Source organism: Penicillium griseofulvum, assembly GCF_001561935.1.
Source record: "Penicillium griseofulvum strain PG3 chromosome Unknown contig_6, whole genome shotgun sequence".
Lineage (NCBI taxonomy): Eukaryota > Fungi > Ascomycota > Eurotiomycetes > Eurotiales > Aspergillaceae > Penicillium > Penicillium griseofulvum.
In genome coordinates this window covers 1,854,912-1,868,652 of record NW_024467419.1, presented here as the reverse complement: position 1 = coordinate 1,868,652, position 13,741 = coordinate 1,854,912, and the positions used below count along the sequence as shown (strand labels likewise).

Genomic DNA, 13,741 nt, shown 5'->3' with positions numbered 1-13,741 from the left:
AAGGGTGAAACGCCATATGTCCTTCGTGTAGTATAAGTAGTATGCTTGTTGATGATGCGCTGGCAGGGGATCGTATAATGACGGGAAGGAAGGTACTTCGTAGTTAATCGGAACGCGGTTGTTGGCCATGGCGAGGTAGCTGCGCCGGTTCAGCTGCAGCAAATATCAATCATCGAAACATGACCCGTGAATAGGGGACAACCACTTTGACCATATGTGTTGCACGCGTATCAAAAAAAGGCAAGTCTGGAGACACTCGGAGATGACGATGCTTGTTTGCATTGTTTGGCTACATCTTATTGGTCGATTTTGGGTGGACGCCCGTATTTGGCTCTGGACCCCGGACCTCGGCTTCTCCGCGGTTGATCATCACACTCCCTGTGCAATGTAGAGCCTCTTGTCTGGGAGCATCCCTATCAACTCTAGACTTGAAATGGCCACGGAAAGATCTCTGGCAACGCTACTGCGGTCGCTGCAGGCGACTTCCAGCTTTCAAGATGCCGCTTCGTAAGTGCCACATCCCCCCAATCCGACCTTGGAACGTCATTGTTAGGCTAACAAGCCAATCCAGTCTTCTTCCCACAGCTACTAGTTTCCTATCAATGCTGGGGAATCCCCTGAATCTGACACTCCTTTCGTCACAACTTCTCACTGCGCCTTCACTCTGGAGCCAACCTGTCGATCTCCAATCATGTCGCAAGATCCTTAGTGTGTTCAACACCGCCGCCATCGCTGTCTTGCAGAATGATAATAACGACGAACCTCGGATACCCTATGGCCGCAATAGAAAGATTGAATACGAGGCGTGGGTCAAGGCTGTTGCCGAGGGCGCCGATGATAAGTCCCCGCGGTGGAGGCATACTCTTCTGCTGGGCGGGATCTTGATGGGATTCGAGGGACAAAACCGACGGGGCTTACCACAGCATATTAGGGTTAAACTCGAATCTGCACTTGCGAGAGCGGTGCAATTAGCGGTGGAGGAGCTCGGTACTGAGACTGGGGTTGATGGACAGTGCATCACTATGGTCTTGAACTACACTTTTGAACTTCTGTCAGATCTCCAGAGAAGCAAGCTGGATTATGATCGATTGCTTCCGGCGATGATTCAGTCGGCATACTTGTCTTCGGAGGGCCTTGAGGGTGGCTATTTCTTGGGATCCATTGATCAAGATGTTGTTGAGGCTCCCGGCAAGCAGTTCCGCTGGTCAGCCAATTCCCCCACGTTTGGTATTGTCTCGGCAGTAGCTGCTCGCCCACTTGTGTCCACTTTAGGGCCTCTGTCTCGCCTTATCGCGCATTCTGTTGACAATGTTCGGGATCCGAGAATTGTTGCACAGACTGTTGATTACGTGGCGGGCTTCGTCCGGACGCTCATGGTTCAATGGCGGCAGAATAAATTATCTGAGATTGATGTTGCAGAAGAAGCAGAGTTCCTAGACGCTGAGTCCAGGGAAATCACCATTCCTGCCCTCTGGAAGATGCTCCGAAATTGCTTATATTCGGTGGTTATTACCCTGCGAGCTGTGCTGGGGAGAACTATCAATGACCCAGCTCTTGCTGCAAGCAGTAGTAAGTTGCAGACCAGCCGTGATATTTTCTTTATATCAACTCTAACACTTCCAGGTGCCCCATACCTATCTATGCAGTGCCTCCACATCCTTCGCAACATGTATTTCATCTCGTCTCGGCTTGGACAGAATGCATCCTCGCAGCAGACATTCGTGCTATTGGCAGCCATAGACATCCTTTCACAATACCCCGTTCTTGCCGAGAACTTCCTGCGAAGCATTAAGCCAAGCGATATAGGTCAGATTCCTGTTCACCCAGTTGAACGGTGCCTGGATCTTTTCTTCTTGAACGTGGCAGAGCATTTCCCTCTTGTCCTATCCTCAGAAACGAACGAGGAACTATTATTGTCCGCCGCTTTCCCATATCTTGCAGCCGGTGCTAACAGTCTCCTGTTGGAGATTTTCGAAGCTGCTCACAGCCTGGTGCTTGTTGTCTTCGCTATTCCTCACAACTCGGAACTAGCTGCCAAACACCTGCCTTTCTATATCGAAAATCTTTTTGCCGTGAGTTCCATCCCTTCTATTACACGACAGTAAGTTTTAACCATCTACAGGTTTTCCCCAATAACCTTTCCGCACGCCAATTCCGTCTTGCTTTCAAGACTGTCATCCAAATAACAGCGCCTCCTTCTCCCCTAGCAAATAGTCAGCCACTTCTTCCCTCTACCTTGCTGGAAGTTGTTCATGACCGTGCTTTGAACGCTTCCTCTACGCCGCTCCCTCCGCAGGGCCCAAATCCAGACATGAGCCAGAGTCCACCTGTCTCTGAACAGGCTGTCCTGACCCTTGCTCTCATCGATTCCCTTTCATTCCTCCGAGTCGATGATCTGAAAGAATGGCTCCCTTTAGCAGCACAACTGATCAACGCAATTTCTGACCGCAATATGCGACACACTTGCATCGAGCGTTTCTGGGAAGCCCTTGCCGGCGGCGAGATGGATGTTGATCGATCTCACTGCTGTGTTACATGGTGGAGCACTGAAGGTGGGCGTGAGCTTGTTCTCTTCGGCGCGGAGACTGCTCCGGGCGAGTCAGACGAGAGTGGACCTTACATGAGTGGCGCGGTTGGAGGAGTCGCGCCTGAAAGTAAGCTATAATGATGCCAATGTAAATAGCTTAGATAGAGACGACTACGCCTACGAGTGTGCTCACACCTTATACCATATACCAGACTTCTAATCGATCAAGAGCTCTATAAACTTTCAACATAAAGTAGTTTCTTTGTTCAATTTGCCATGTTTTACCACAATGCTTTGCAACTAAATTCCAGGGATACCTACTGGGGTAGCTTTTCTGTACTGAACATACTCATCGCCAAAGAAGGAGATCAAGTAAGCTTCTTCACCTGTAGTCACATAACTCTATTAGCTTGAATTCCAACATAGAAAATCCGACAGATAACTTACGCTTAATTCGGCTCGAGAAGAAGCGCCACAACACTAGGGCATATCCAACGAAGCAAACCATATTGCCTAGTACAAGCTGTGTTCCCAACCCCCACCAAAAGAATCCGAAGTAGCTGGGATGTCGCAGATACCGATAAAGACCAGTATTGACCAAGACATGACCCTCCTGATGCTGACTCTGCACATGGTGGTTGAAGTTACTAGCAGCCTGCGCCATAGCGATAGTCCGAATAACCTGTCCGATCAAGAGGAGCACAAAGCCTCCGACAACCACCAGCGAGACCGAACTTCCGAAAAGCGGTTCCGCCACAGTGAGCATCCGTCCAACAGCGGTTTGCCCCGGCCAGAAAACGTTCGACACAAGGCACTCCACAATGGCAGACCCATGCGCAACATTATATGCCCATCCGTTCGATGAAAGCAGGAACGCAGAGACAGTCGCATGTCGCGTGTTGTATTGCGCTGTCACGTAAAACTCCAGGAAGTGGAACAGGCTCAGCGAAGCGACGAAGAAGGGTATGCGCCAGAGTGGAGTTGGATACACGGTGCCTAGGAACAACGCCATGCTTGCTGATAGTCCAAAGCTGGTGCCTAGGAGCATTGCGCGGAGCGAGATCCCGGCGAGTGACATCTTGCCGTCCGGGTAGATTGGAACATCGGGGTCGGAGCCATCGGTTGAGCCGGAGGAGGAGGATGAATTGCTGCTGGTGCGGTTGTGGACTAATGGTCTGGAGATGTGCGTGAACTTCGCTTTGTTTGGCTCTGCGCCGGAGGTTGTTGCGTTGGAGAACATTGTCAAAGAAATGAGGGGTTGAGGAGGAAAGAGAAAGAATTTCTTTAAGTTGAGGATCGGGGCATTGCGAGGGGATTTGTTGGATTTAAATAGTGGGTGTTGGTAAGTGGCTGTTGGTTTTTCATTGTCTTGAGAACAATCTGAAGAGTTGTATTGTTTTGCATCGGTGGACCTTTTCCCCGACATTACGGCCCCCCCCCCCATGGCCTTAGCTTTAGGGGGCCAACTTCTATGTCTGGAGATGACAACTTGTTATTTCTCTACATTTTTTGCCGATAACTATGACCGTCATGTCGCAGCCTACCGAGAAAGAAAAGATGCTTCGCGGGGAACTATACCGAGCGTTCACGCCAGACCTAATCGCTGCTCGTTCACGCTGTAAGCAGGCTTGTAATCGATTCAATAAGTCGGACGAGGTATCTCGTCGGCGTCTGGTTGAAATGTGGAGAGAGTAAGTCAAGCTAAATGGGTTCTGTAAAGATATGCTAAATCATTATATAGTATTACCGAAGACAAGACCCCTCTACCACCAAAACTAGATGACCCCGCAGCTGATGATGCTCTTTTCGACGAGGAGCCCTGGGTTGAAACTCCTGTCAAGATGGACTACGGGTTCAACGTCAAGCTTGGAGCGGGTGTCTTCGTCAATTCCAACTGTGTCTTCATTGACACATGTCCTATCACAGTCGGGGCTCGTACTTTGTTCGGTCCTAATGTTAATTTATTCTCTGGGACTCATCCCCTTGATCCTGCCCTACGCAATGGCACTGAAGGCCCTGAGACGGGCAAGCCAATTGTTATCGGGGAGGACTGCTGGCTCGGTGGGAATGTGATTGTCCTTCCTGGCGTCACTATTGGTAGAGGTGTGACTATTGGAGCTGGAAGTGTGGTCACTAAGGTATGCTATATTGTCATTGATTATACTATTTGCTGACTTTAGCTTCAGGATGTGCCTGCCTTCCATGTGGCTGTTGGCAACCCAGCGAAGATTATTCGTCGGATTGAGACAACAATGAAAGAGTAATGGATCCTATATCATTCATTGAGTGATAGATATTAGAGGGATATAGAACTTGCTAGTGACTTGCATCTATGAGATATTAAAGAGTCAAGCTGCGTTTTATGTTACATTCATGCACGCCTGGTCCAAACAACGATATAGACAATTAATATTGAATCGTTTGAACTTACAAACTGAACAGAGTTAAACAATAAATGTATGCCAAGGGTCCAGACTCGATGCATAAGTCCGCATAAGGGGCTGTGCACTTTTTGTTTTATATACAGAAGTAGCTTTATATACCGCGTAGGAATGAAGATAGGCAGTCACATTTGCTAATTTGATAATTATACGGATCATAATTTTTTTTTTCTTTCTTTATATATGTAAACTATACTATAAAGTGCAATGCAAATATGCGATAGTAAATCTCTATGAGCTTGATTGCCTTTAAAGAATGTCATGATCTGCTCTCTCTCTCCACAGAACAACGTCACTGGTTTGGCGCGTCCCCAAAAAAAGCTGTCGACCGCTTTATCTTTTCTGAGGACTTACCTCTATTTCTCTCCCACTCAATCCTTTTATTGAACTTACAACCCTCTTTTTTATTGACCTTCAGCCTTGTATTACCTTCATTTCACGCGTTCAACTTCCCTGGATCTCCTACGCGCAGAAAATGACATGGCTGTACCCCCGCCAGATAGCTCTTGCACCCCACCTGACACTCCCTTGATCGAAGAATCTCCATTTATCAACTCCATGGAGGATCTTGATCCTCAGGCGACCCGGAAACGTCCGCGTCTCGACAGTGGAAGTCGCGTAAGCCCGACCTTGTCGTTGGGTGGAACCTCGCGTACTGCCTCCATCGCACCTGCCTCAGAAATGGATGAGGCCCTGGATTCTGAGAATCCAGCTAACAAAGTCACCATTAACACAAAATCTCCTCTAACTACCATGGCTTCCGACCTCCCTCCCTCCGACCCTGAGCTCTCAGGGAGCGATCTGGAGCTCCTACCAGATACCGATCCAGCTCCCATTCCTATTTCGCTTTCCTCCTCACCATCGTCACCCCGAAGTCCTGAAATCGAAGTTGCTGAACCAGAAGACATCAATCAAGACCCGAAACTCTCCAACTGGAAGCCACTGGGCCAAGTGGTCCGGGATCAGGATGAACCCGAAGTGATAGAGATCCAAGACGTGGCTCCTCTTTCCGACTCATTCCCCAAAGTACACACAGAGCTGACAGCCCGGGAGAATTTCAAGGCGCTTGGTGATATGCTTGAACATGGTAAGAAAGGACTGTACTCTACAAGCCTTGGCGAGATACTAACCTAATGAACAGGACATCCACGGGAAGGCACGGCGCTTACTACAATACAACAATGGCTTCATACTTGCGCGCAGAATCTTGATCGGCTCACAATCGATGAATTTGCGTCAGATCTAGATTTCTGGGAATGTTTACCCACCGTCCTCGATCGTCTTTTGCGCAGACAACAAGACCTACAACTGGATGGGATTGAAGATATCTCAACCTTCTTCGAGCAATATCTTCTCGATTATGCTCGCATTGTCCTTCATTTTGTCCGCTTGGACACTCAACTTCTCAATACCGTCGAGGACAATGACAAAGATATTGAAATGCCTCCAAGCACCTCTCGACGATACCTTCATAGCTTCCCTTGGATGTTCCATGGCGAGCAAATTCCCCTTTTCCGGGTGTTAGACAATCAATCCCGCACTGGAGCTCTCAATCTTTCTGCTCGACTGAAAGCTCAAGTCTTGGCACCTCCGTTGGATGCACCTGGCGCACTCCTTCAATATGCTTCGCACTTGCTTTCATTGATCCCTAGGTGTCCACAGATCGTCATGATGCTCTCATGCCTTGTGGTTAACATGCTCGCATTTTTCGAATGCAACACGGAGAGCAATCAAAATGGCCGTGACTCTCCTGTTGACCTGCCTATGGATTCAAGCAGCCTTCAGTCTTTTTACGAAACGGTCCGAGCAATTGATAAAATATACCAATCATTTGTTGCAAAGAAATCGCAACTGGCCACCAGTGAATTGAGCGACAACCTTCTGACCCCAATCTTCCGCAGCTACCGTTTCCTTTGCTTAGGTTACTCGGAATTTTTGCTCCAACTTGCCCAGGAATTGTCGATTCAAGTACCCGAGGACGCCGATGCAGAGCAAGCCGCTTTGTGTGTCATCTGGGCGTGGAAGTTCGGTTTCCTGAAGAAGCAAATCATGGAAGGTCGAATGGAGCTTCGAGTCCACGGCGTGGAGACGATGCAATCAGATCTGGTCAGTATCTGGGGTCAAAATGTATCCCAGAACCGCGAGGGGTTCGAGCAGCCGTTCCTGAAATACTTGGTTGAATATCTCCGAGAAAACAAGATTCTTGATTATCTTGTGGGAATTGATTCACACCCGCAGTTGATCAGCCGCAGCAGTAACATCTTCGGATTTCTCATTGTGACGGAGAAATATACCGACCATGACACGGATGTTATCTGGAAAACCGTCACCGAGAGCCAAGATGATCGCACTGTTAGTGAGGTCATGTCCATGCTCGCACGAACCTTTGCCATGCATCCGTCAAGATCTAAAGCGTTGCTCTATGTCTGCTCCAAATTGCTTGAGTTCCCCTTGGATCGCTTCGACAGTCGCATAATCGATTTCTGTGAGCAGCTGGTGCCTCGTATGCGCGATCGGGACCACCGAAACATGTCCGATGAGGAGCATGTCGATTCTATTCCACTAAAGCTATGCATCCGCCTAATCCGTGAGAGCTCGGGGGCGAAGGATCTGCCTCTGGAACAAAAGGAACTCATGCAGGGATTTGGAACCGAGCAGCTGGGACAGTTTATCAAGGCTGGACTCAACGAAACCGATATGACCGAGACATATGAGCGCTGCATCCAAGACATTGGAGAGATGAACGAATGCACAGCGGGTAGTATCCAAGTGTTGAATGCACTGGTACCCCGTGATGACGCACGAGAACTGTGGAAACTTGCGAACGATTTCGACTTGACACGATTGGTGATAATCGAACTGCACCATCTCGTTGGTCAAGACCACGCTAAGCTCAAGGACCCGTCTTCCAAGCACGGCTTTTCCTCGCGGGTGGAAATCCTGCGGCGTCTCATTGACCTGGCACCAGAGACTATCACGCCTGAGCTCGGGAACACACTCTGGAATGAGATTTTCATGTCCGAGAACCTGGCTCCTGAAGAGCGTCAAAATATTTGGAAAATGATGGTTGACCTCACCAACCGTACCACCAAGGAGAACCGGTTCCTTGAATTGTGCATTCATGAGTATTTACCAAGTGTGCTTCCAAAGGACTACTCGTGCGAGGTATTGTGGTTCGCTCAACAGTCGGTCCATTACGAGATTCGAATCAAGTCACCCCCCGTTGTCGGGGAGGATGAAGTCATAGCAATCCCTGGAATGGATCGAATCTGGAACTTCATACTGAGGGCGCCTCCACAATCGATCGAAGCCGAGGCCATTAAGTTCGCCATCGATAGCTATCTAGACCACGCTATTGTGCGCAGATCCCCTCGATCGGCCATCGACGCTACCCATATTGCTCTGGTCAATCGCTGCGTGGACCAACTGAAGTCTGCCGCTGCCGCGTTGAAGCCATCTTGCAATGAAACAGCCAATGACGATGTCTCTATGGACACGGACAATTCAAATGGCGACATTGAAACAGATGAACTCATGTTCAGCAGGTCTCTACATTTTCTTCGTCAATTACTCCACGGATTGCGAACACGGCCGCAGTACAGCTCTCCTCATGGCTCTCCGCCTACCCTCCCGGAACGTCCTCTAAAAGGCGAGCCCATTGAATTCAGATATCAGTGTTTCAATGGCGCTACCATGTCCAAAATCTGCTCAAAGCGTATTGGTAGTCTCTCTACCGCTGCTGAACTTGTAGAAATGCTGGTGCAGCTGAGTCGATTCTCCAAGTTTACTGCTATCCTCGGCGGACACAAGGTTGAGTTGCTGCAAGACCCAGACGCACTTGTGAAAAACTTGAAGCTCTCTTCGGGTTTACTCATTCTTCGAAAGGCCCCTGATGCGCATGAAATCACGTGGGCTGGGAGACGGCAGTCTCTGACAGCAGTGGACAACGAAGTGCTGAAGCACTTCGACGAGCTGTATGATCTTCTTGATCTGAAGGATGACTTGGCTCGACAGGTAAGATTCTATTCGCTCTTTTTTTTTTAGCTGAATGCTGAGACTGACACTTTGTAGATCATTGACTTCCTGGTTGTCTTTCCGCCTCAAGTGCGGGCTCTCGAACTTGTTCGATCGAACAGCAATACCGAGAAAGACATGTTCCCGTTGCAAAGACCTTTCAAGGCCTTGTACTCTCTTAATACACTATCAATGTGTCTCCACGAGGAGGCTGCAGAGGTGAGTTGGTCACTTTTAATTTGAATGATATTCGTGCTAAAGATTGTTACAGATGTCTCCAGATCAGGCTTTTGTGTCTCATAGCAACCAAGTTTTGGTTGCGTTTCTGACGTCAGATGAACTGTTCAGCTCTCTCTCTGGTAACTCAATAACCATCGTGCTCGCTACCAGAGCCATTGAATGTCTTCTGCTTGCGATATCCGGTATGTTGAATTCTAACCATTGTTTAGTAAATTGGCAGCGAACTAATTGTGACCTTAGTCTACCGCCCGACTGATGACGAGTCTGTTCTTATTGCCGATCCAATGTCTTTGGTCCGACACGTTCTTGACCTGCTTGAAATTGGCCGCACCTGTCCCGCAGATCCACCCGCTGGTACATGCGCCCAAAGTTTGATTTGCAATTCCTTTGCAGTTCTAGTCGAGGGATCATTGCGCGACCTTGATATCTGGAACGCTGTTAAACAGCATGTCCAGTTTGATGGCTTGATCCAATCTTTACTCCTGGAAGAACATCGAAAGCCAATCCGGACTGATATTCTGGAACGCTTGAAGATAATCTGCGGCCCGCTGAAACCGTTCAAGTTATCAGTGAGAAAGCCCGATACGGAATCCCCAACTGCGGAAAACCCCAACCGGGTTCACATGCTTGCCACTCTTTGGTCGTCATTTTTGCAAGTGATCCCCAAGAGTGTCGACTATGTTCCCCAGTCGGAAGAGTTCTTCAACGCTGCTCTATGGATGTTCCGTGCAGTCGCGCAGAAATCACCTGGGGACTTGATCTTCAACGACTATCTTCGACAATGGAGTGCAGTTATGCTCACTCACCAGACAGAAGAGGTATCTCCATTTCCCCAAAAAAAAACATATATATACTGTTTACTAATGATTTTTGTAGTTTGTTGGGCGTGAGCCAGCAGATAATTTGATCATCGGATTTTCTGCATTGTTAGAATGGTGTCTGGAATTGGCCAACGCCGCGGGTATCACCTTGGACAGTTTGTACGTCACACCTCTCTGTCTGATCAAGGTTTTTAGTCATGTCTAACTGGGGTTTAGGAACATCGCCGAGGAAATATTTAATCAGTACCTGTTCCCAGATTTCTCTCCAGACACGGTGGACCATGCAGTCCCTCAGATTCCAATCATGCACAGCCACACTCGCTCAGGCCTATACAATGTCGTGACGTTGCTGTGCAAGCAGAGCGATGAGACTTATTGTCAAATATTGGAGCTTCTCAACACAAATGTCCCACGAGGTTTGCATCACTAATCTTTACCCAGTGCATTTTATTTTCAAAGCAAGCTAACCGCAACTATAGACTCCCCTTATCTGGACTATGGCTATAATAGGCAGCTAATGCTTCGGTCCCCGGAAGGCTATGCGGGCCTCAAGAATCTCTCGAACACATGTTACCTCAACTCCCTCATGACACAACTTTTCATGAATATTGAGTTTCGAGACTTTATCCTGAATCTCCCCATTGCTGATCGAATTTCCCAAAAGCTACTCTATGAAACCCAGCGACTATTTACATGGATGCAGGAGACTTGGAGCAAGAGCATCGAACCTGCAGACTTTGTGAAAAGCATTCTCACTTATGACAACGAGGAGATTGATGTGACCGTCCAAATGGACGTTGATGAGTTCTACAATCTTCTCTTTGATCGCTGGGAGGCCCAGGTCCTCGATACCGAAATGAAGAAGAAGTTCCGGTCTTTCTATGGAGGACAGCTTGTCCAGCAAATCAAGTCAATGGAATGCGACCATATCTCGGAAAGACTTGAGCCATTCTCTGCAATTCAGTGCGAGATCAAAGGGAAGGCGACTCTTGAAGACAGTTTGCGAGCCTATGTGGCGGGCGAGGTGATGCAGGGAGGTGAGTTAATACTGCGTCCCTAACGGAGGTCAAATTCTAACGAGCTTGCAGATAACAAGTACTCTTGTACCTCGTGTGGACGGCATGTAGATGCTGTAAAGCGGTGAGTGACAATCGATATAGCAACACAAACAGATGTTCTGACTCCCATTTAGTGCTTGTCTGAAAGATGTTCCTGACAATTTGATCTTCCATTTGAAGCGTTTTGACTTCGACATGGTGCACATGCTGAGAAGCAAGATTAATGACGAGTTCCAATTCCCTCACCACATCGACATGACTCCCTACACGGTGGAGCATCTCTCTGATCCGGAGCGGACCATCGCGCCGGATATCTTTGAATTGGTCGGCGTCCTTGTGCACACCGGAACAGCCGAATCAGGTCACTATTACTCATATACCCTCGAGCGCCCGTCATCTGGCGGCGAAGCAAATTGGGTCGAGTTCAACGACTCCGATGTCGGCAAATTTGATCCTAGCACAATCGCAGGTCAATGTTTTGGTGGTCCAAGTGAGACCATGCAGTACATGAATGGGGCCCCCAAGAACAAAGTGTGGAATGCATACATGCTGTTCTATCAACGCGTGTCCACGATCGAAAAGTGCAAAGAAATTTACAAGCCCACGAAGCCCGACATCCCTATACATCTTCCAGTGTCAATTTCAACCCAGAACTACATTGCCATGGACAACGAGATGCTCATTCGGATTTACTGTCTTCTGGACCCGCAATATGCATACTTCGTGGGTAGATTGCTCCAGCGGTGGCCCGACATGGCAACAGAAAACCCCAGCAAGATTATGGCGGAATCATGGGCGATCAATGTTGGAATGGATACCATTGAGCAATTGGTCACGCGTACCAAGTATTTCCAAGGACACCAGGAGGTTTACAGCGAACTCGTCGACATGATCAGCAAAAGCCCCAATGCGGCCCAATCGGTCCTTGAGTGGGCCATCAATCGGCAGACCTCGATGTATAATCTTCTGATCAAGACGCAGAACCCAGAAATCCGGAGCAAGGGAATTTTGCTGGTCAATAATGCCCTAAAACATCTCCACTTGATGTCGATAAGCGAGGATCTCAATGAAGAGGAGCGGATGTCATGGCGCGAGCGATTCGATGAATCCATCCAGCAACTTGTCCCCATGTTGACAGGTCTCTGGACCGAAGTTCAATCCGCTTCCCGAGTCTGGGATGACTACTTTGGCTTCTTATTGAAGCTTTGCAACTATGGCCCGGAGATCATCCTGGTTTTACTCGACCAAGGTCATTTCGCCGTCTGTATGGAGATTCTCTGGATCGACGAGGAGGATACGAAGAAATTGCGGGGCCGGTATCTCAATTACGTGCGCCTCTTGAACAAAGGACGTCGATTCAACCATCTGATTTTGCTCTCATTGTGCTTGGTCTTTTTCAAGCACGTTGACCTTTCCCTCCCCCCAACTCCCATTGGTGGACAACGACAGGTTTTGAATGGGAAGTTCTCGGCCAGCACCAGGGAAATTGAACTCATCAACCCCGTCGAACCTGATGGGGCCTTGACTATCTTGCTGAAGCTTCTGAGGCATGAGACTCTCTCCAGGAGCCAGACTACCCGCGCCATCCTTGGAGTTCTGCTAGACGGAGAGCCTGGCGCAGGCTTACTGGATTCGATTCAGCTGACACTGGAGAATGGCCTCAGGCTTGAACCAGCCATCCAGTGCACACCATTCCTGGAAGCAACCACAACGTTCTGCCAGCGATGTCCAGACAAGGAGCGAGTCATTCACATGATCGACTTCGTTGCCAAGGGAGTCGAAAGCATTGACAACAGCGGCGGCCAGGAGCATATTGATTTCTTCATGCGTCTTTGCCGTGGTAATAACCAGCGGCTGAACATGGACTCTGCTAAATTCACCGACCTTGTTCTTGACAATATCTCGGTCTGGGCGCCGACCTTGCTAATCGATAAGGACGAGACTGTTCGTCGCAACATGCACAATATCCTCGACGAGATGATCTTCAACGATAAGATCGTGGAGGCCAGCACAGAGGACTCCGAACAAACTGGCGAATGTATCACACCAGAGCGACGGCGTAGCATTGGTCGTCAGCTGCCGAATGCATGCATCGAGCGGCTCAAGTCGGCATTCCTGACCGATCAGATCAGTCATATTGACGCTAGAATGCTTGAGAATATCACTCCGGTGATCAACTATTGTCTGGCTACTTTTTATGACGACTCTGAGACGGACCAGCAAGAGATTCAACAGGTCACTGGTAAGACTTGAGTGTATCCCCGTAGTGTTCTTGCAGCCACACTAACACAAACCTCTCAGAAATCCTCTCACTCCTTAAATCGATGTCGCTCGAAGAACTCCCCGATGACCCGCCTTCCGGTATGCTTCAATCCCTATCCCTCCTGAATGGTCCTGGAACATCATCTAACACGATCCCACTAGAATCGGATGTGGCCTCAGTCGAGGAATGGGATGCAAACTCTGCGATCGCAACTGATTCAGAAATGGGAGTTGCTGGATCTCCTTAGACAATGATATTACCCGCTGCCATGTGCTTTTTGTTATGTTTCTTTTCCATGCGTTTTTTGCGATGTTGATGGATTCAGCGAGCACATTGTGTGCATGTGATTAAAGGTGAATTGTCATACCTCACGGATT

General features: G+C 48.6%; 4 protein-coding genes across 4 annotated transcripts; 3 read left to right on the top strand and 1 right to left on the bottom strand.

Annotated features, from left to right (window-relative positions):
* Nucleotides 1-433: 433 nt before the first annotated feature.
* pex8 (putative peroxisomal membrane protein Pex17) lies at nucleotides 434-2,665 on the top strand (the record flags this gene model as incomplete). Its single annotated transcript, XM_040795502.1, has 4 exons — nucleotides 434-507; nucleotides 572-1,569; nucleotides 1,624-2,072; nucleotides 2,123-2,665. The coding sequence occupies 4 exons, from the start codon at nucleotides 434-436 to the stop codon at nucleotides 2,663-2,665; spliced, it is 2,064 nt and encodes a 687-aa protein (XP_040653179.1).
* A 162-nt stretch (nucleotides 2,666-2,827) lies between these two features.
* On the bottom strand, nucleotides 2,828-3,767 carry PGRI_077870 (protein-S-isoprenylcysteine carboxyl O-methyltransferase; the record flags this gene model as incomplete). The annotated part of the gene is made up of 2 exons (XM_040795501.1): nucleotides 2,828-2,913; nucleotides 2,975-3,767. 2 exons carry the CDS (start codon nucleotides 3,765-3,767, stop codon nucleotides 2,828-2,830), a joined length of 879 nt encoding a protein of 292 aa, XP_040653178.1.
* A 281-nt stretch (nucleotides 3,768-4,048) lies between these two features.
* Nucleotides 4,049-4,791, top strand: PGRI_077860 (sugar O-acetyltransferase; the record flags this gene model as incomplete). Its single annotated transcript, XM_040795500.1, has 3 exons — nucleotides 4,049-4,218; nucleotides 4,269-4,665; nucleotides 4,714-4,791. The coding sequence occupies 3 exons, from the start codon at nucleotides 4,049-4,051 to the stop codon at nucleotides 4,789-4,791; spliced, it is 645 nt and encodes a 214-aa protein (XP_040653177.1).
* A 657-nt stretch (nucleotides 4,792-5,448) lies between these two features.
* Nucleotides 5,449-13,611, top strand: PGRI_077850 (uncharacterized protein; the record flags this gene model as incomplete). Its single annotated transcript, XM_040795499.1, has 13 exons — nucleotides 5,449-6,055; nucleotides 6,110-8,982; nucleotides 9,040-9,201; nucleotides 9,254-9,404; nucleotides 9,463-9,576; nucleotides 9,622-10,040; nucleotides 10,099-10,202; nucleotides 10,260-10,459; nucleotides 10,523-11,080; nucleotides 11,132-11,183; nucleotides 11,236-13,343; nucleotides 13,403-13,462; nucleotides 13,526-13,611. 13 exons carry the CDS (start codon nucleotides 5,449-5,451, stop codon nucleotides 13,609-13,611), a joined length of 7,494 nt encoding a protein of 2,497 aa, XP_040653176.1.
* Nucleotides 13,612-13,741: the final 130 nt, after the last annotated feature.